Source organism: Cupressus sempervirens, chromosome 3 (genome assembly GCF_028749045.1).
Source record: "Cupressus sempervirens isolate cs-2001-9-10 chromosome 3, ASM2874904v1, whole genome shotgun sequence".
Taxonomy (NCBI): Eukaryota; Viridiplantae; Streptophyta; class Pinopsida; order Cupressales; family Cupressaceae; genus Cupressus; species Cupressus sempervirens.
In genome coordinates, this window is record NC_143120.1 from 637,908,834 (window position 1) to 637,931,257 (window position 22,424).

The following is a 22,424-nucleotide window of genomic DNA, read 5'->3' on the forward strand; positions in this document are numbered from 1 at the left end:
CAAGAACCTCTATCGAGTTTAACCCAAATTTAGTAGAAGTCCTATCATAGACCAACGACTAAACACATCCTTTAATCTCTGAGCCTTGTTGAATGTATTCAAGAAATGAACAAGACAAACTCCTTTTTGTCACCAAAAATGTAAAATCTACACACCTCACCCATGAGTGATAACATGGACCCCCCTTTGCTCTTGCAAAGACCAAAACCAAAATCTACTCTCCAACTGAGGGAAGCTAAAAGATTTCAAGTCAAATGACTTGATGCAAATCAAGCTCAAGCTTCCTCACAACACCTAACCTAAACAACTGAAAGAAAACTACCCTAACCAAAACTAAACAACTAAAAGAAAACTACTCTAACCAACTGAAAGGGAAACTTTAATCTATCCAACTGAAAGGAAACTAAACTACTCTCCTGAACCAAATGGTCCAAGACAAACCTACCCTAACTATGTACAAGATTCTAAAGGGACAACACTAACCAATCTAATATATACACTGGATCTAACATGGTTTCTTAGGATGTTCAAAAGTAACAAGGTTTGGGTGATAGCTCTCAAAAAAATTTGGTCACCCTAAACTCAACCTCAAGAAAATTAACATGCAAGACCAACAGTTGAGGCAACTCATAGGGTCCATGATTAATCCAAATACAAGTTGTTTCTCTAGAATTTCCATAATCAATATAAAAACTTTCAAACCTTTCATCTTTAAGAGCAGGGAAAGAAACAACCTGGCATGACTCAAATTCACATGGAACTTGAAAATTCTCCACGGCTTCAGGAAGTCAAAGTTGGTGGTGCACCATCCCGCTAACACCTACATTGGGCTCATTGGTAGCCCATGCAGGATCAATCTTGGAATCAAGCTCATGAAATATTGTCTTTGGGGGCTTGTTCCTGTGAATAGTGAACCATGAATCCTTGTGAATCTCCTCAAGTGCATCCTCAAAAATCAAGGATTTTTTGATATTCTCCCCATCAAACACCTCTCCAAGTTGCTCGAACACAATATCCAACTGTAGCATCAACCCAAACTATTCTTTATTTTCCTTTTCCATGGGAGCAACTTGATCATCACTCAACAATCCTTGCATATCCTTGTCAATAGGAGCTTCATCATCTAGCATGTAATTTTCCTTTGAACTCTCTTCAGGAACATCTTGCCATTCTTTATATAGACTTTCACTAAACATAGTACCATCAAGACCGATAGGAGAACCATCATATGTCTTTGTGAGTGGCCCATCAAATTCGATTTCAAGAGGCAAAATTTCTGGAGGTCGAAGTTGATGGTGAATCATGCCACCTGCAACAACTTGGTCCCCTTGAAAGGCCTTGGGTAATGACTCCTTTTGTATTTCTTCCGTAGGATCTTCAAGCGTCCCCCCAAAGAATGTGGTGGAGATAGCGCCTTGTATTGGTTTATTGATATTTTCCTCATATTTGAACTCTCTTGTTTTATCTTGTAATTCCTTGTTCAACTTTCCCACCTGATTATCTTCCTTTTTAAGGATATTTGAAACTTCTTGCAGCCCATCCTCAAGAGTCACCCCTTGAATTATGCATGAAGGCTCACCAAAGATTTCCTTTTCATCCACCTTTCGATTTTCCATTTGTAGTTCTTCGTGTGCCCTTACCTGTTGATCTTTGCCTACCATCCTTTCTCTCCCTTGGATAGATTCAATTGTTTCCTAGATTTTCTTTTCAACCTGTCCACCTCGTGATATAATGTGTGAAGGTTTAGCCACTCGGTTATCTTGAACATCAGAACCAACCATATCATCTTGATACATCTTATCTTGTTCATTCTTTGGTGTCCAACTTGAAAGCTGAAAGAAATTCTTACCACCCCCTACTGATATTTCCTCATACCAACTCAATTGAAACTTGACCAAGTCAATGGTGTCTTGGCAAGATGGGCAAGTAGACTTTGAATATATAAGACTATGTGCAAGGCACCGATAACGTTTTCCACATGTTTTTTGGTTCCCTATTGACATCTTCTTTGAAAACAAGAAAATCTTCCTCCGAATTGACAAAGACTACAGGCTCATGTATTTGTGAAAAAGAAAATTTTCCTCTTAATGCCAAGTCCACTCTTAAGAGAAACACCAAACAATCCATATCCCCATGATCCGTAGTACCATGTATCCTACATTTCCTTGATGCTGCAAGTGGAGACAAATTCAATGGAGGTAACCTTTTGTTCAAATTAGACCAAATGGGATGAATGTCCTCTCATCTATCCATTGAGAAACCTTTCTTCTTTTTTTGAATTTTTTGAATTTTTTGATTTTTTGATTTTCACTTTAAAAGAGATCTCTTATCTCAAATCTAACTGTGAAAGCTCATTCCTTCTCAATCTCTGCTTTGAATTTCCAAGTTGATCCAAGAATGAAAATCATTCAACCCTCCTAGCGCCAGATAATGTTGATGCGAGTTTTGTATCACTTACATAACATATTAGTAATTGGATATCTGATACGGAGTATCAAACATACAATTCCTCTCTTGAAAAGCTATTGCTAATGGGATATGAGAATAACTTCAGTGTTCCTTACTCTTGTGGATACTCGCTCAGTTTTATCGATGTGATTTGCTGGTATTCACATAGGCGGCCTTACGCTATTCATTCGAGGATGATTTGGATTTTGGTAGGATGAAGGTGATGGTGGTTTGGTTTGTGAAATATGCAGGGGCAGATAATGTTGATGAGGGTGATGATGGAGGATGTGTCTGCCAATGATGATGTTGATGGGAAAGCAGTGGCAGTGGAGGGTGAATGGGTGTGTTTTGATACTTGACTTACTTCTCTAATTTCCTTCTCTAAGCTTCGACTACCAAGCTACTCACTATTCTACTCCTACTCCTATGAATGGAAGGTTAGCAAACGGACAGGGATTGAACCTAATGAGAGTTGACCAACGACCTCACTTCCACAGGTGCAATGATTCAAAGGAATAATAAACTATTTTGCCACTCAAAGCTTCCCAACTAGCCGCTAGGATGCTAGTGGTCTAATATTGATCCCTATCAAACATCTACCAATGCTACCATACAACTATCCATCTACTTTAACCTCACTTAAACAACTTCAAATGCAACCAACTTTAACAACTTGAAAGGAAATCTAACTATGTGGAAGTAGAAAACATGCAATAACACCTAATGTTCTTAATCACCATGCAAGCCACAACAATGAAAAAGAGAGCGATTTTGGTATTATCTTAGCAACAATTTCTCCAACACTTTACAAATGAGAGAAAATGGCCTTATATAGGGGCCAAAAATACAATGGACGGTGGAGATCAAAACAAGATCAACGATCTAGATTGGATCCTAAAAACCCTAATTAGGGTTGCCACCCCATCAGCCAATGAGAAGATGCCACCTCATCAATAGACTAATGAAAAAAAGGCAAAAAGTGGCAACCAATGAGAAGGCACCAAATTGGTGGCCAATCATAAATAAACACTTGTCCTATTCTAGAAGGAAGAGAAATTGCCACTTGGGGTTACATCAAATGATCTTGTAATATAACTCTTCCCTTTTCTTTCATTTTCTTGGCTAAGACATTGAACTTAGCTAGCCTTTCGTTAACTTCTTCCATAGGAGGACAAGGTGTGTGCTTTGCCTTGAGTTCCGTTGACTTCACCACGCTGCTTGCTGCTTATAGTATCCTTTCATGATCCTTCTCATATTCTTTCGCAACTCCAATAAAGCATTGAGAGAGGAAAGGGTGCCCAAATGCTTTTTCTTGATAGCAACCTTTCCTAACTCATCCAACCTCGATCCAAAATCTGTCTCGTTGATATCCTCTTCTCTAATATCCTCAAAATCAAGTGCCATCCCAACGCCGCTCATCAAAACGGAAGTGTCGACACTTGGGTTGTGATGTGCAAATGCCTTTTGTATCTTCTTTGCTAAGGGGAATTGTCCTTCCTTTAGTTTGTCCTTCATCCGTATCATGTCTATTGTACCGATATTGTTGTTGGTTATTTGCTTCATTTTTGAGAAAGGTGTTTTGGGCATCATATCCCCTTTGTCTTTCTTAGTGTTTGTTCACTTGGGATTCTTACTTGCACTAACATCCTCCATACTTGTCGCCCTATTACAGGATGGTAGAGTGGTGGACCAGAAGGCAAGTAGAACCAAGGGAAGCAATCCTTAGACTAGAACGAAAGAAGGATGTCAGCTTAAGGACCCCTTTCAACTCTAAATGATTACAATTCACCTTAACTAATAATCGTACGACGAGTTTTCGGAATTAGGACTAGACCTCAAGAACTTTAAATCCACTTGCAAATCAGAAATTTAAACATCTAAAACTATCCACCACTTGTCCACAAAGAAAATCAGACTTTCTCATGTATCCTCTCTCCCAACAAAAATCGCCTAAGTCTGATATAAAAATTGCAGTCCTAAATGGAGAAAATCAGACCTTCACACAAATCGCCCATGGCACATAAATCAGATCTGCCCTAGCAGAAATCGCCAAACAATGGAGGAAATCTTCCCTTTTGCAAAGTCTTCTAACAATGAGAATACTGCTCCAAGAGGAAAATCACCAAGGAATGGAGGAAATCTGCCTTGAAACAAATTTGCCAAACACCAAAATCTGCTCCTTAATGAAATTCGCCAAAGCATGGAGAGGAAAAAATGAAAAGTGAGGAAGAAATGGGAGAGAGGCCTCCTCTTATACTCAACTTCTTACTCCCTCTAAGCTGGCTGACTTGGTCCTGGAGGAGAGAAGAAACAAAAATTAAATCAAAATTAAGGCCCACAATTAAATACTTAGCCAAAATTTAATTTTGCCAAAATGAAAATTGCTCTTTTAAATTGCCAATTAGCTCCAAATTGCAAAAGGAAATTAAATGGTGCCTTGGAGATGTTAAATATTTTCATTTAATGAGGATTTAGTAATTAATACGTCATTAAAATTGGATTTTGGCTAACCAAAAGCCATTTTTCAATATTAAATTACCAATTTCATTAAAGGCAAAAAGTTTTCAAGGCAATTTTAATCTATTAAAACCAATTTTTCGCAATTTTTCTCCAAATCGATTTTGCTATGCTATTTAGAATTTTTTGACAAAAATAAAATAAAATTGCTTCTAGAGCCAAAAATCGATTTTTGCAATTTAGCCTCATTTCTACAAAATTAAAATTTTCACCAAAGAAAAATTTAAGATTTTCCAAAACTCAAATCTAACAAAATTTTATTTTTTGAAAATTATCTAAATTTACACAATTATATCCAAATTTTCAAAAGAAAACGTCTAAGTACAAAATTTACAATTTTATCCTGCCAAGTTGGAATTAATTTTGAAATTTGTTTGGCCTAAGGATAGAATTGGTGGCTTTGGAAAATCAAGTTAAAAAAAATTGGGTGAAAATAAATCTAACCTTCCTCCCCACTGGCCTGAAGGTGTCCAAGGCTCAAAATTTTCAAAACTCAAAAAAACTTTTGGACAACTTCAAAAAACTATTGCCAAGGCGATCAAAAAAGGGGGTCCCCAAATTGTTTTGGGGCGATGGTGTGAAAACCTCACAATAGTCTTCACTCACCTTTTGGGAAGGGAAGAGAAGTCCAGGGTGAAGCAGTTAGTTGGACTTGAAAATGTATTGAGAACCTTGGAGTATGGGCTCCATTGTATGCCATAATCATTCATATCTTGCTGGGGGTGATAAGGGAAGTATGATGTATAAAGGAAGATTTGGTGGAGTATGGGCTCCAAGAGAGCTACAGCTGATGGAAGTATGTATGGAGGATGTTGTAAAAGCCCTGAAAGGGCATGAAATCGTTATATGGTGGAAGCCCCAAAAGGGCATGAAAATTTATTTGTTGCAGGTATTGTTTGATATGGCAAATCTCCATTTGAAAAGCACACCTTCACCCTATGTTTATGGTTTCATTGGTGAACCATTGTGATTTATCCTTGGGTTGGGTTTGTTCAAGCTTTGAGATGTATTGTATATGTTATTGCAAGTGTGTATGTGAATCCCAGTTTGAGCCTTGTTCCCTTAGCGCGGGGGTGGCCTCCTTGGAAGCCTATGGTTGGGTGGAGAGCACCCATGGTCCTTGTTGTTTTGTTGTGATTGCATTTGCAGATTCGTGTTCAAGGGAGCAATAGAAAAAGGCTTGGAATGATCTTGTTGATTGTTGCTTGAAAGGGAAAACTTGTCATTGTGTAATACACTTGTAAAGGAGGATTCTCCATCTTGTTCATGCTGTTTTGATACCTGATTGCATGGTAGTAATGATGGAATTTTGAAGCATCATCTGTAATTGTTCCATTAAGTTTCATTGGTATGCACTTGAATGTAGTGAGGTTGTAAGTTGAAGTCTTAATGTGGATAATATTGGGAATATTTCATAATGGTTATGTTTCTTTTGTTATAGTTGATTTAAATCAAACCTAGATAATTGCATTGTAAGTTTACATGTTATGTATTCAATAAGATGGGAGAGAAGTATTATGTTTTGATAGCTCATTTTATATGCATGAGCATTAATTCATTTGTATTCCACAATTCCAATAGTCCTTACACGAGATAAATGTTATAGTGATATCAACTTGCAAATAAAAAAAAAATTGGTATGGAAGTTGAGTCAAATCATTGGCATTTCATGTTTGTGGTCTCCTAAAAGAAATTTGCATAATGTAACTAGTCCAATGAGAATTACCACTTAAATTTACATTGTAGAAGATAATGTTGGAATTAGTAGATTTCAAATAAGATTCAGATTGATCTATTAATTCATACATGATATTGTGTCCAAAAGCATTACATGTATCAAACCTATTGTTAGAATGAATTTGATAGATTATTGATCTGAATAAATACATTAGAATGTTAGAACAATATCAGACTATTGCAAAAACGAGATTTATGTCATTACCTATGAATATAGGTAGTCAACTAAATAGAAATATAGCACCGAAGGAAATGCTTAAGCAAACAAGCCTATAAGTGGACACAAATTCTTTGGATTTTTTATGAGGAGCAGTGAAAATCAACAGCCTATTACAGACTAATAAAATATTCAGAGTGAATATGCCTTAGAATCTAGTATATAGGATATTAATAAAATAACAAGGCCAACTAAGAAATAAGACTAAAAAATACTGAACAAATGCCTAGGAGACTAAGACATAGCTAGCACTCAAGATAATAATCCAAGTGAATTGTACTTAATGATTCACGTGCTTAGAGGAGGGTAAGTCTCTTCATCCAAAACAAATAAAATGAAATCAATTTCCTTACAATCTCTTCTTCCAAGGAAATCGACCCTCTTAAGTGAAAAAGGAAGTAAAAAAAAAAAAAAATTTATATCATAGTCAATGAGGAAGGGACCCCTTTGGGTCGGTGGTCCCCTCCACACCCCACCTTTTTCGAATTCCTTAGGCAAACTGTGCTTGCTGAAGGGTTCCCCACCGAAACCCATGTCCCCACTTCCCAAGCGCCATAAATGCGCTGCCAACCCTGACATGGGTTAGACCTCGAGTCTTGAGTGCCTTCCATGCGTATTTGGCACAAGCCATTGTCAATCCTGTTTCCATGCGTCACTTCTCCACGTCTTCTCAATCAGCAGCGTGACCCCCACTTCGTACACACTCATGGGTTCCTACCTGCATTGAGTTGGAAGGTAGGGTGTGGATATTGGGATGTGTGGGGCGTGATTCCAAGAATGGGGAGGAAGCTATGGGGAATCGACTAGTCCAACCATGTGGACTTTGGGAGAAGAAATAAGGGAGTGTGGGTAAGGGCACATGAAATTAAGTAAAGAGAGGTTTGTTAGGAATAGATAGGTGGACGTTAGTGAAAACACGTGGTTTGGAATTTGTTTGGTTAGCAAGTTTATGGTGGAAATTAGTTAAGTTGATGTTAGTAAAAGGGGGTAAGTTTTTTATAGTAGTGGTTGTTAGAAAGGAGTTGTAATTGATAAATCGATAAGGGTTGTAATGAAGAATGGGATTAGTAGTTTAAAAATTAGGTGTTAAGTGGTGTTGCATATATACTAGTAGATAGTGATTAGTGATGGTTAGTAGAAGATAAGCTTGGTAATTAAGTTTATTAAATTTAATTATTAATTGATATTAAATTGTTAGTGGATACTACTAAAAGTGTATTAGTAGTTAGAATTAAAATAATTGGTAAATGATTCCAATAACCTCGCATATAGTACATAGTGAGTGAGATTATTAATATGGTTAAGAGTTTAATTTATATGATATAGTGTAAAAGTTTGTTACAATGTATATCTAAATAAGAATAAATTAAAATAAAATAGAATTAGAATGGTAATGAAATGAATTAAGGGTACTCTCTAGATGTTAAGAAATATATATTGTAAGATGATTTGTAATCAGAATATTTGGAACAAATTTGTAATCTCATTTAGTTCTTGAAACCATAATGATAAGAGAATTGGTGCTTCACATTTATTTTCACAACGTCCGCTTACAAAGTTAGGATGTGGAATCATAATGATAACATCATCTGGTTCTTATGATTAGCTAAAATTTTAACAAAGGTAGACATTGTGAAATCTTATGAAAGATAAATCTGCCTTGATCTTGGACAATTTTTATATAGTTGCAACATGTAATGGAATATGTATGTATGTATCTATATTTAATTGTTAGTAATATATTAATGACTCAGCTCGTGTGGTGGTTCGTTATGGACGAGTGACATAGGTAAGTAGTTCGTAGAACTCACATGATTCATGTTAGGATATTGTCCACTAGATATATAATCAATTAGATGTTTAATGTAAGGGATAGTTAGATTACAAAATGGGGTTGTTTAGTAACTAAGTATGATTGCAATCATAACATAATATTTATGGTTTTATGCTGCTACCCACTAATTGGATGCCTATTAATTGTGCACATTTATATAAGTATACAAAGGTCATCTTTATACTTGAATTAAGAACCTTGTCGTGTTTTACAATTGTACTATTCAATAACTTGTAAATAAATTTTGTTGTCGTAAAATTTGAAAATTAAATACCTGTGAAGTTCGTGCCCTTGGTAACTATGGCCTTGACTAGGACTAGGTTATGATTAACCTTGTAATAAGAAAATTGCCAAAGGAGTATTGTGTTTTGGATTTTGTTACTGAATGTGTCAAATACCTAACATCCTAATTGTCAAGGTGTTGACCACCTAGGATTACCTTTCAAAAAAAAAAATTAGTTGTGTTTTGCCCTAAAAGTTTGGGCATGACATTCTTCTTCATTGAAGGCATTAGTTGGAACATTGTCAATGTTACTGGGATCAACTTTACTAATGACATTCTTGCTTTCCAAGTTGTCCAACGCTTGTTACATTTTCATTGTATAGAAGTAGCTTGCAACTCCCTTCACCTATTGAACATGTTGTTTAATGTTTCAAATGTGATTTATCACCACACAGAGCTTCCAATTATTCGGACAGGGGCCATTATCAAAAATTGGATATAAAAATTTCACTGGAAGAAATCTTGAGGGCTAGTTTAATTTGATGGAATATTTGAACTTCAGAAAATTTTGATTGTAATGTTAACAATCTTTATTCAAATTTTGTAATAATTGTTTTTTGCACTAAATTCTAGAGTGTTCTCGATGGTATTGTACTTGGTTTGCACTCGGTCTACCTGGGTCTTCCCTGGTTTGACTTAGGCTTGACCTGGAGGAATGAACCTGCTTGGATTCAAACCCAAGTGGAACCCAAAAGGGAACTAGGACCAAGAACCCGTTCGAAATTCGCGGCCAAGAGGAGAACTGGGTAATTGAGCACTTAATGTAAACAACTCCTGCCAAAACAAACTCATAAACTTCATATCCCTGTCACTCACTATATTTTAAGATAAACCATGAAGTCCGAAAATTTCTTCAAAAGACAAGTTTGCCATCTGTACTACTATAAATGTTGCTGAAATTGCTAAAAAGTGAGCGAATTTGGTGAACCTGTGAAGATACAGTTCCTTCTTGGACAACAAGTAACCTTGTGATAAAATCCATAGAAATACTTTTCCCATTTTTGATTGGGAATGGATAGGGGCTGCAATAGACCAACAGTTTGTGTTTTTGTTTTTATTTTGTTGGCAAATTGGATAGTCTAGAACAAATTTCTGAACTTTATTTTAAGTCCTCTCGAACTAAACCTCTCTCTAACTTGCTTATTTGTCTTAACAAACCAGGATGACCAGCCATAGGGAAACCGTGAAAACATTTTATAATCACTCCTTTAAATTTAGAGTTAGGCGCCAAGAGAATTCTATCTTTATAAAATATGAGCTCATTTTGAACCACGCACCAGCCATCATGGGTAGCACTCTTCTATAAGATAGAATCCCATTTGTCTTTTGCATAAGATAGAATCCCATTTGTCTTTTGCATATTCAGCTATTATGTCCTTTCAATCCGCTATAATCTCCACCAATGAACATGAATGTGGTCTCCTAGATTAAGCATCAACCCCCACATTCTTTTTTCCTTCAACATAAATTATGTCAAAATCATAGGCTTGCAATTTACTCACCCACTTTTATTGTCTTTTACTCAAATCTTGTTGATTTAGAAAATATTTAAGACCATTAGTATCATTCTTAATCGCAAACTTACACCCCACAAGATACTACCTCAAATGGGCGAGTGCATGTTTTATCGCCAACATCTCGTTCTCATACACGAAATAACTTTTTTTGGTTCCTCAACTTCCTACTTTCATAGGAATCATATATTTATTTTGCATTAGGACAATACCTATTCCTTCTGTTGGGATTTGTCTAGAAATAAAGATAAACAACAATAAGGAAGAACAAAAACAGATGCAAGATAGATACAAGAGACACAATATTATCCTGGGAAACCCTTCCAGATGAAAGGAAAAACCCAGCCAGACAACCAAAAATTTTACTTTTATTGATGATAAAATGTTCTAGTGTACATTAGTTTTCGCTTGGTACAATATATAAGGAATAAAGAGACACTTTATTACCTAATTGAAGGTCTCTTCAAAATTCCATATACACTAATTTTCATATTTCCATATGCATGCCTCAACGCATGTTGTAATACATGTCTCTACATTTAATGTTATCTCAATTATTATCACAAACAATCATTTTTCTAAAAAACAGAGATAAAGATCTCTATCGCAGCTACAATCTTAACACTCCCACTTAGCAAGAGAGATCTTTCGTATATCAGTCACACATAGCTGCAACCAAAAAAATGTCAATGATAAATTCTAATCACATAGATTCTCAAAGAAAAAACATGTTATGTCAGCATAATATAAATCATGGAATCACTTAACATGAAGGACTTGCAAGGATCACAACCAACTTTCATCAGGGACTTGGAATCTCTCAACATGACAATCCTAGAAGGCTCTTACATTAGAGACTCTCTCAACATGATGCTGTCTTGGAATCTCTCAACATGATGAGCTTGCAAGGCTCTGCATCACAGAGTCTCCCAACATGATGACATCATGGACATTCTCAACACGACATCCAACTCCCATCGCGGAATCATTCAATGTGATGACATCATGGACTCTCTCTACATGATGTTCACTATGATTTCCCTCATAGGTGAAAGAGTTTTCAAAGAGGTCCTTTCAACTATTATTAATTTCACATGAATAAGAACTCGTAATCAACAAGGAAAATCACAGCTGAGACTATTTCTGTAGTTTTGCAAGTGTTTACTTGTGGATCATTGAGTTGAGTCTCAATCCACAAAGGGAAGAGTGTTAATGTGGATATTTGGGTTAGTCTCGCTCATAGTTGATTGGTGGTTGTGTCACTATAGATAATTGAGATAGTTGAATGTGTATTGATGTAAAATTGGTTGGTGTTTATCTTGTGGATAATGGAATTTGTCTTGATTCATAAGAGTAGTAGTGTACTTTGGAATAATTCTGTCTTGATTTACAGCTATTTTATAGGTGTGATAGTTAGGAGATCCATTGATGGTTCATTTTGGTGTTTTATGGGCAAGCAAGGAGAACTGGCGGAGATGCTTCATCAAAGTTTCTAGAAGGGCTGCTGTGTTCAATCCCTGTAGTGTTCCATCATTTGTTTGGATTATCATAACAAGGGGAGGAATGTGCATTTATATCACATCAATAGTATATAGGCTAGATTAGTTTATAAATAATAAATACTAGATAATAGTTATTTAATAAATAAATTCTAGGTTAGTTTATAGTTAGTAAATAATGTAATAACTAGTTTTTGGTAATTACTTTCTCGTAAGGAGTTTGGATGGTACAGGAGAATAATGGCTTAATAAAGCCAAATGTATTGAATTGTAAATCATTAAAAAATATCAAGTCCAAAATTAATACATTATTTTATATGAATTAATATTGTTGTACCATAATGGTGTAACCTGTGCAATCTGATCACCATTTCCAACATTGAGAAAGTGACTTTGATAATTTCCTTTTTCCCTTATTGGGGAATGTGAAGATTAAGGCAAGTGGAGAAGCTGTTTGAAGATGTGAACACATCTTTTAAATCATAGCGAACCTTGCTTGAAACAAGGTCGATAGGAGTTCATGCTGAACGAGTGGTGTGAACAATCAGTTCCATAAGCAAACTATGAAATGTGATTCTGCTTTGTTGACTATGGCTTGGCGGCATTTCCTCTGTATCCTATTAAATTATTAATAACTGTTTCTCGCTTCACAGCACATTTCCACAGTCTTAAAGAAACTCCTACCAGTGGGGAACCTAAGTCATAGGGAGCATATTAAGTATGCTCCTTGGTTAGCCTTGCACCTGGAAGCTAAGATTTAATACAAATATTATAATATTAATGTGATATTTGCATGCAGTAAATTGGGATATGACATGGTTCCAGTTTTCAGTATAGTTCAATATATAGTCATTAGTTGTGTTATTGAGAGTTGTGTTGCATTTGTTTCTAAGTTTTCCATTTGTATATGTATTTTGGAATCTCAGTATTTTTTATTATGTCTAGAAGTTATCTCAGGACCGTTTCTAAGTTCTTATTGAGTGTACATAATCTATGCGATGTCTTTTTCTATAAATTCTGAATGATCTTTTCAATATTAAATGTTGTGGTTGTTTAATATTAACCCATTAGTTGGTTGCAGGTTTACATGTTATTGCAATAATGTTCACTGGTTATTTGGTTGGACATATGGCATTCCGAGCTTTATTTGGGAACAAACCAGTAATGGTAAACATTTTGATTTCCTGCCATATTTTTTGTTTTCAACTTGCTTAACTGGTATTTTCCCTGTGCCTATATTGCTGGTTGAAATGAGGATTGACAATAAGTATTACCAACGAGAATATATTTTTAATAAAAATTCTGAAATGTGAATGAATGCTGAGTATTGTTTACCTGGATTCATTCAGAATGCTGCAGGAGGTATTTTGGGATTGGTGTCTGGCATGTTGCTTGAGACCATTCTTTTTATTGTCAGAAGTAGTAATTATGAGATGTCATCAGCTTCTGGTGCACGGCCCAAAAATATGTAAGATTGACTGGTTTCAACATTAATTAATTGTAATCAAAGGTATCATTTGTGAAAATCTGGTCTATATTGGATTTCATTTATTGTATTTTTGCATGATGTAATATCAATTTCTGTTTGTCTTTATCCATTGGTTCTGGCACAAAACTAAGACTTTCGTATGGCTTTATTTGGAGATTGATTTCTATCATGAATTATATTTAGCATGTTTTTGGAATGACAAGTGGAACATTCACAAGCAATCTCACTTGAAAGTGCTATGGGCGTGTTGATTGGGATTTGTCAATTAAAATAGGACTTTGGGAAGTCACTATCATGTTGGCTTATATAGAATTGAAATTATTGAGGTTCAAATTTGAAGTCCACTAAAAAATTCTGGTCCACTTATAAATCTTACTTGAACAAATCAAAAATTAAGCTCTAAAAATTAAAGAAGAGGATTAGAGCACATAGATTTAGAACACTGTTACCCAGGGACTGGAAAAAGGATGCCTACAGGACTTTGACTTTGATTTCTAGAGGAAATTTGACTTTGATTCTCAAAGTAACACAAATTTGGCATATAAATTCTGTTAATTCTTATATTTTTAAGGTTCTATTATGTATAAGCACATGCTTTATCCATGTTTTCATATGAATATTTGTAATTTCTTTATATATTTTAATTTTCCCTATTGTTATATAGCCGTCCCTTTTGCGGTCCCCTTTTCCGTCTGTAAAATTGGTATAGTCTTGTCCAGGAAGCTCGCCCCCCCCATCCCCTGCCATACCCATTCTGGAAACTTGGGGTAACACTGGTTTAGAGTTGAATATTCTGTGATGGATGCTATTTTTGAATTTGATGTTGTGACTAATGCTCACACCCTACCAGATGGCTAATATCAGATTTAACATTTCGATTTGCAACTGTTGGGATAATATCTGGACTAAGAGAATTGATCTCTGTGGCAGCAGATCCAATATTTGTGCATGTATTTAATTTGAATACTTCTGGTCTCCTGGATCCTGCTCACCTCACTTCTGGGAATCTCACGTACCAACCCACTCTACTTTTATTCATTTATTTGTGTATTATCAGAGATGAGTACGGTGCCTCTAACCACACAATTCAACCTAAATGATTGCAATTACAAAGATATGGCAGCAATCAGTCTGGAATACATAGGTGAAAGAGCCAACCTGATTGACACCTTTTCAGCAGATTATGTAGAATGCCACATAAGTGGAAAGGCCAGGATATCAACACCTCTTTTGCGGACTGTGTATGTAATGCGGGCCATTGATAGAATTTGTAAGCTTGACTTAGACCAAACTTGTTGTTAAATGCCTGCCTGTTCATGCAAAATGGGCTGAATGGGAAAATTCTATAACTTTTGGTGGTAAACCGTCCAACATATAATATAAAAATGCATTCAAATGGAAGCTTTTGGTGGTATTACAATCTGTGGTTTACCATACACACGTGCACAAAATTCAAAAGGGAAATAGTATGCAGCTGATAACAGACTGATATCACTCTTCATAGCTGATGAGTTGGTCTGATAAGGTCTGCTACAATCACAAATACCCCAAAATGCTGATACAATCCCCTTCCGCCCAAATCCCAACCCACCAACCCCCCCCCCCCCCCCCAAAACTGAAATCCACTGAAGAGCATATTTTAAAGACAGTTTAAGACGTGGAGCAACACCCAATAGCAGTAACAGCTTAAAATCAGAACTGCCAAGGCATAGTACAGCAATGTATGACCTCCTTGCAACACTAAATGCACAAATGTTCCATGCCTAAATGATTTTGGAATGTTTAATGATCCTAAAATGGTAAATGCCACCAAGTCATACTGCTTTGATCTCTTTGATGGGTTCACTCGCCCCTATGTGGACATGTGACCAACTTCCAAAGCATACAACCTCTTCACAGACTCCCAAAAGATTTATAGTCAGTAAATGGTATAATACAGTGAAGGAAAAACATGAGATTTGACCCCATCAAATTAATGTAGTTTACAGTTTCAGGTGTATGACTAGCTTTGGTAGTACTGTAATGCTTGCTTAAAATTCAAACAATGCCAAAATATGTTAAAGCGTGTCATAATATGTAACAAAATGTATCTTAAGTAGTGATATGGAAAATCTTCATTTGCTGACACAACTGTAACTTCAAGATTAAATCATCGAATACAGCTAGGAGCATTTTCATACTCGAAATTGGTATTTCTGAAAAGTTTATATCCTGTGAGAAATAATATCTCTCAAATCTCCGTAGATTAAAAACATATGAAAAATGGTAACCCATTTTTCTTCACAGCTCCTTTCGGCAGACCTATAGGAAAAGTATGCTTATTCTTGTTTTGTTGACATACGTCCCATTCTGTAACAGGCTTAAGGACATCACCCTTAAGCCCTTTCCATGAGAACCTTTCTCAAAATTTCCTGTCTTAAATATCCTTGGTGACCAGTTAAGGGAGCATCATGAAAGTTCTCCCATATACTAGATTGGCCGATTCACCACTTCATACTTATTTGTAAAGTGGTGGAGTCTTTTACATATTCAACAATAATTTGATCTTTCCAATCAGTAGTATTCAATGTAAAAAATGTAAGCTTGTAGCTTATCCCCTACTTTTCCTGCCTCTTATTAAGATCTTTTTGATTCGAAAATATTTCAAACTGTTATGATTATATTTGCTAGCAAACTTACTTCCCACCAAGAAACGTCTAAACTCAGCATAGTGTTTATCCATGTAAGATCTCTATATACATAATTTAATACAAATTCTGTAACATTTGAATAGTTTAAAATAAGCGGTATAAAAAATATTTATAAATGCTTAAAAATAACATAGTATATTTGAATTGTAACAAAGTATCATTTATTTATAACATGATGCATTTTATATCAAATTCATTTAACAATCCTGTAATATATGAATACTTTTGAGAGAAAGAGGAAGTGGGAAATGATGGATATTTGATAAAATGCTAAAGATGCAAAAATAATATAAGTCAAGGTGTAAATAGAACATCAAAGGTAATTGTTTTTTTTTAGAGAATCGATTGCTAGAGAATTTCCTTCCCAAAATTACCCCTCTATGAAAGTTCTGAATGCCTCATAATTGTCTAAGTTTTTAAAAAGAATCCATTGCTAGAGAATTTCCTTCCCAAAATTACCCCTCTATGAAAGTTCTGAATGCCTCATAATTGCAACACTTAGGGCCCATTTGGTGGCGGGAATAGGAATACGAGAATAGGAATACGTATTCTAGATTTGTTATTCCAAGAATAGAAAATGGGAATACATATTCCTATTCTATGTTTGGTTCATCTGGAATTTGATTGGGAATATGTTTATTCTATGTTTGGTTGTGCACAACAGGAATTGGAATAAGGTTTTTTTTTAAATTAAAAAAAAAATAAAATATTCTTTCCCTTACATTTTATTTAGTTTTTTTTTTAAATTTTAATTTTTTTCAATTTTTTTATTTTATGGAGTGAAGCTAATTTTTTTGGAATTTATTTATTAAAAAAATTAGACACAATCATGACAAAAATTCATGGTTATAGAATATATTCATTATTTCTACAAACCACAATCATAAATTAGTTACCATGATCATAAATAAGTTCTAAAAAAAAAAAAAAAAACAAACCGTTGTTAAATATGTCCATAATTTCTACAGAAAATCATAAAATAAGTTAGTCTACATAGTCGCTTTGACTTTTAACTTCATTTATGCACATGGTCCCAATATGCTAGTAAGATTGAAACAATTATAATACACAACATGTCTCGAAGAAACATGTTTTCACTCTCGTAATTTGTACAACTTGCAATCATTACTTTCATGTGTTATAGATTTCGCTACGGTTGATGCAGGTGAGACATCATTAACCCATTGAGAGTAATTACATCCACTTTCCCCCTACAATACCAAATTTAAATTAGTGGTTGCCACAATAATTAGTTGTTACATAAAATATAAACCTAGAAAAAAATTAGTAACAACCTTTCTGGCATTTGGACAACACAAGAATTCACGTTTTGGATTATTCATTGTGTGCGAAATCTTCAGTACTACAGGTCCAATGCCACACTCACACATTAGTAAATTCAAATCCATCAACCTTGTATAAATAATGAACATATAAAACATTAAAAATTATATTCAATTAGGAAGATGATATAATTTTACACACATATTAAAACACCAAAACTAATAGACATCAATGTTACTCCATATTTCAAACCACTAAAACCATCTACAATGTTTATAGATGCTAGACAAGATTATGAAAAAATAAGAAATTTTTAGATGACCAGATGAGAAAAATTCACTCATAAAATTGCAATGTGTTAACAACTATTCATATTTCATTAGAATCTTTCATAATACCTCAAGTAATCAGCACCTAAAAAAATAGAAAATTGTCTCATTAAATGAATATCTACATCTTAAAAAATCATGCTTAAACAAAACCACAAATCTGGGTTGTAACCATGACTATATGCAAGCATATTTGGCAAATGAATGATAAGAAGTGTAAGGATTGGCACATAAGTCATCATTCCCGCTATAGCAGGAAATAGGAAAATTAAGAACTACGACACCATTCAGCTTTAAGGCACCATTCAACAAGTAATTTGTGCACTCATAGGTGCTACAGAGTGACACTTTTTTAATCCTTTCATCTTTAGCTGAAACCAGTCACAAGTATTGATGTAACACAAAATCCAATAACACTTACAAATTATTAAATCAAAAATCATTAAGTTGAATTTAATCCTCGAGGTTTAAAAAAAAAACTTATCCATTCATTGTTTTCTAAATTATATTGAAATGTTGCTAATGCTGCTAATGCACACCACTATTAAGAAATGTTGCTAATGCAAAACATTTCCGGTGATCGGTAAAATATTTTCTAGACATATGACAATGATGAAATTTTGGCGGTTTTCAACCCACATTAATGAGATATAGTAAAGATTATATTGTGTGCATTGAGGATCATCGTACCATACTACAAAATGTAAAGATGACAACTCATGGGAAGCATCGATTGGATTGAATATGCAAACATAATAACAACAACAAATGACACTCATCCTCGATGGGCCAACCAATCAGAACCATATATAACTTTGCAAGTATAAATTTAATTTTATCAATTTAGATATCTGCAAAGCATCTGAAGATGGTGCCATCCATTTTGGACAACCGAGAAAATTAATATTATCAGAGATTTTTGCCAATGTATACAGGGGAATTCAAAGAAAGACGAAGTAAACACCCAATCCCAAATGAGTCAGCAAATATTCCACAATGTTGTTTGTATGGAGATCCATCAAATATTAGCATAAATGTTAAAGAGTGACATTAGCATAAATGTTGGTTTCAGTAAAATTTTTATAATCCTCCAAACTTATATTTGATATAATCTTCTTGCCTTTGCATCCATCTTTAAGAACCAAATAGCTATTGTTGGTTCATGCATAAAACTGTCAGATGCCCTAGTCATAGTCTCTCGACTAAGTCCAGGGATTGCTTTCAAGGCAGCAAACAAATTGGAAGCATTTGTCTTAATATCCTCTTTATCAACTCTTATATTGAGAGGCATTTTCATTCTCTCTTGTATCATATGGATAATTTCAGAAATTACATTCAAAGAAGCGGCCATGCTTGCGTTCCTCCTCTTTGGTCCTCTAGTGGTAGATGTGGAATGATTGTTTCTAGTGGATGCAGTGGATTGATTTGACTGAAGGAAATCTTCATCTAAATCAGTAACAATGTTCACAGGTGTATTAAAACCCTCATCATCATCCAGATCAACAACCTCGTCAAAAAGGTTACCATCTTCAGTATTTTGTGCTGTTGCCGCTTCATTTCCTTCTGCAATGTTATTCCCGATAATGACTGCTAGATCATTAAAATAGGTGAGTGGCTGCCTTCTATAAACTTTTGCAATCCTAAATTCATTTCTCTACACATTGGAAAAATTAAATAATTAGATAAATGTTTGATATTAGAATTGAAAAACACTTTGAAGAGAACATCACCTTCGAAAGGTCATCCCATAAACTATCCTTGACATCCATGCATTGAGTTGTTTCATTCCAAGAAAACCCACTTGTATTCCACAACTCTTTCATTATTCTATAGACCGACTTCCACGTTTTCAACTTATTTTTGAAGTTATCTCTTCCAAGATTCAACTTCAGCTCTTCATTGAATCTCCTTTCTATGGCAGTCCATGCTTCTTTACGAAAATTGCCTTCAGCTTTCCTTCCTAGAGTAACTTGCTCAAGGAGCAAATCTAATAGTTTTCTCTCCATCTCTCTACTCCATACCACTTTTGAACTTCTAGATGAACTAACAACAGAGGTACCTACGAGGGTAGAAATGGGGGTGGCAATGGGGGGCATACGAACCTCCTCATGTATGCTTGTCAATAGATTAGTGAAAGACATTTTTTTCCTCAAAGATAAGCAATCGTTATATTGCTACAACAAAACAAATATAAACAAGTCCATTAGTGCAAGGATTGGCACATAAGTCATCATTCCCGTTGTCATCACCTATTTATAACAATGTAGGAAAGCATGTAGATTTCAAAATTTTGCCTGATCACAAGCATAAGGTTTTAGTAAGCAACACTATACAGATTCCATTTTGCCTGTAAGCAACATTATACAAATTTTCATTATACAGGAAAGCATGTAGATTTTAGATTGAGATTCAAATATGTATACTTTCAATAAGCAACATTATGCAAATTTCCATTATACAACAAAGCATGTAGATTTCAAAATTTTACCTGATCACGAGCATAAAGCATAAAGGATATTTAAAAATCATGCCATATTGTTGTTGGAAATGATTGAAAAGCTCATGAATGAAGAGTAATGGAACTGGTAAAGAATGTTCTCAATCATTGTTTTGTCATTGATGTCAAACTTGCTACTTGCAGGAATGACAATTGCTTTAGTGATCCAAATACTATAAGTTGGTTGATTGACAAGGAGGTGGCAATCGATAAGATGTAACCAGAGTACCTAGAGAAAGGTTGAAGTTATGATGTTGTAATGAAGTATAAGGATCAACTAAGCCATTGATGAAATAGTGTATTGATGACATACTCTAAGACACAGAGGATGGACACATCAAGACATAAAAAATGTAAGGTTTAGCTAAGTCATTTGTAAAGCCTAACTAAGTTCATTAGAAAGAGCCGAGCAAGCTAGTTAGTGCCGAACAGATTCTCAGTTGAAGCCAAGAAAGTTCAACTTAGTGTGTGCTGAGTGATCTTTAGGTGCCGAACAGTCTTCAGGTGCCGAGTAAAGATCAGGTGCCGAGTAGCAGAAAAGAAGTAGGTGCCGAGTAAGTCTTCAAGTGCCAAGCAAGATATAAGTGCCGAGTGATATTGAAATGCCGAGTTTCACAAAATTTCTTCTGGTGCCGAGCATCAGTAAATCAATAATGCGGAGTTGCTGCATTATTTTGAAAATCAAAGATTCACAAGATCTGAACCAACATGGTAGTTATCTAGTATTCTGTGAATCAGATAGAAGATAAGAATGATGAGCTGGTGGCACAGAACACTATGGAAACTGTCTTTGACAAATACAATTGGATTGTAGACGAAGTTTCTAGATAAAAGCAAGATGTGAGATAGATACATTGTATCTTACCTAACCTATTGAAACCCTAAAGTTGGAGAGGGAGAATCGAGCGAGAAAGGTATTCCAGATTTCTATTTAAGGAGTCATAAGGTCATGAAGCAAAATGTAGAGGTAAAGCATGAAATTATGAAGTGCTGAAGAAGGTGCAAAGGTGGAAGAGAGCACATATACTCTGCTTCGATAGGTGACCATAGATATGATTGCATTGGCATAATGAGTAAGAAGACTCAAGATGACGAAGCTTGAGATGACAAGCTTTTAGAGCTGCAGTGATTAAAGCCAAGCAAAGGATTGAACCAAAGTGTGATATGTAATCTACAAGATATGTTGTAAGTTGTATCAGATCAAAAGCCATTGTTGTTACTCTCTAGCAATTGTAACAGTTAAGATAAATCCTATGGACTTAGGTTGGTTTAATAGCCATGTTGTAAATCCTTTAACAGGGTGACATTCCAAGTGAATGTTCCAAAGTCCTTTAACCAGGCCCATTTCTAACAGTATGGTGAAATCCTCTAACAAGGTCACATTTAACAATGTGTTGTAGCCTTTAACAGGCCAGACCATCAGAAGTGGTTGAAACCAAATGCACAGTTATTTTGTGGGTATCATCCCCACTCCAGTTTTACCTTCTTATTCCTGGAGGGTTTCTGGGTTATCAAATTTTAGTGTTATGGTGTGATGCATGTTTACTTTTCATAGTTGCTTAAATGTTCAAATTGCATGCATGATAGTTTCAGTTATGTGCTATTAAGGATTTGGGAGGAAGTGGCATTGGACCTTGGATACTGATTCACCCCCCTCTCTTAGTTATTTTAAAGAATTATAGCAATTGGTATCAGAGCATTGTTGTTGACTTAGTTTAAAGGGACTAGAAGCAGAAAAGATCAAAATGCCTAAGAGAGAAGTTCCCAAGTTCAACAAAGATAACTTTGTTGCATGAAAAAGCTTGATGAAACTACATCTTGGATCCATAGGAGATTATGCCCAAAATTCAATTGTTACTGAACATGTTGATCCAACTGGTACTCTTATTGCAGAAGATTTGAAAAACAAACAGGAACACAATCAGACAATGCTGGAAATTGCTTCTGCACTCAACTATGCTAAATTCGATGATATCAAAGGATGTGACACTGCATTCAAGATGTGGAAAGCCCTATTAGACATTTATAGAGGAGATTAGAATATCCAAAGAGCAAAAAGAGAAAGCCTCAGAGGAAAGTTTGATGA

The 22,424-nt window shown here is 35.1% G+C and overlaps 2 protein-coding genes across 2 annotated transcripts in view; one reads left to right on the top strand and one right to left on the bottom strand.

The window, feature by feature from the left end:
- Positions 1-13,647, top strand: part of LOC149568292 (uncharacterized) — a 67,696-nt gene extending 54,049 nt beyond the window's left edge. The window contains exons 4-5 of the mRNA XM_089821277.1: positions 13,131-13,216; positions 13,399-13,647. Of these exons, the coding sequence (XP_089677403.1) occupies positions 13,131-13,216; positions 13,399-13,521 (209 nt within the window). The 3' untranslated portion in view covers positions 13,522-13,647. The remainder of the gene's footprint in view (positions 1-13,130; positions 13,217-13,398) is intronic.
- Positions 13,648-18,937: 5,290 nt separating this feature from the next.
- LOC149568293 (uncharacterized) lies at positions 18,938-19,847 on the bottom strand. Its single transcript, XM_089816707.1, has 2 exons — positions 19,572-19,847; positions 18,938-19,495 (listed from the first exon to the last, which is right to left on the bottom strand). The coding sequence occupies exons 1-2, from the start codon at positions 19,845-19,847 to the stop codon at positions 18,938-18,940; spliced, it is 834 nt and encodes a 277-aa protein (XP_089672833.1).
- Between the last annotated feature and the right edge of the window lie 2,577 nt (positions 19,848-22,424).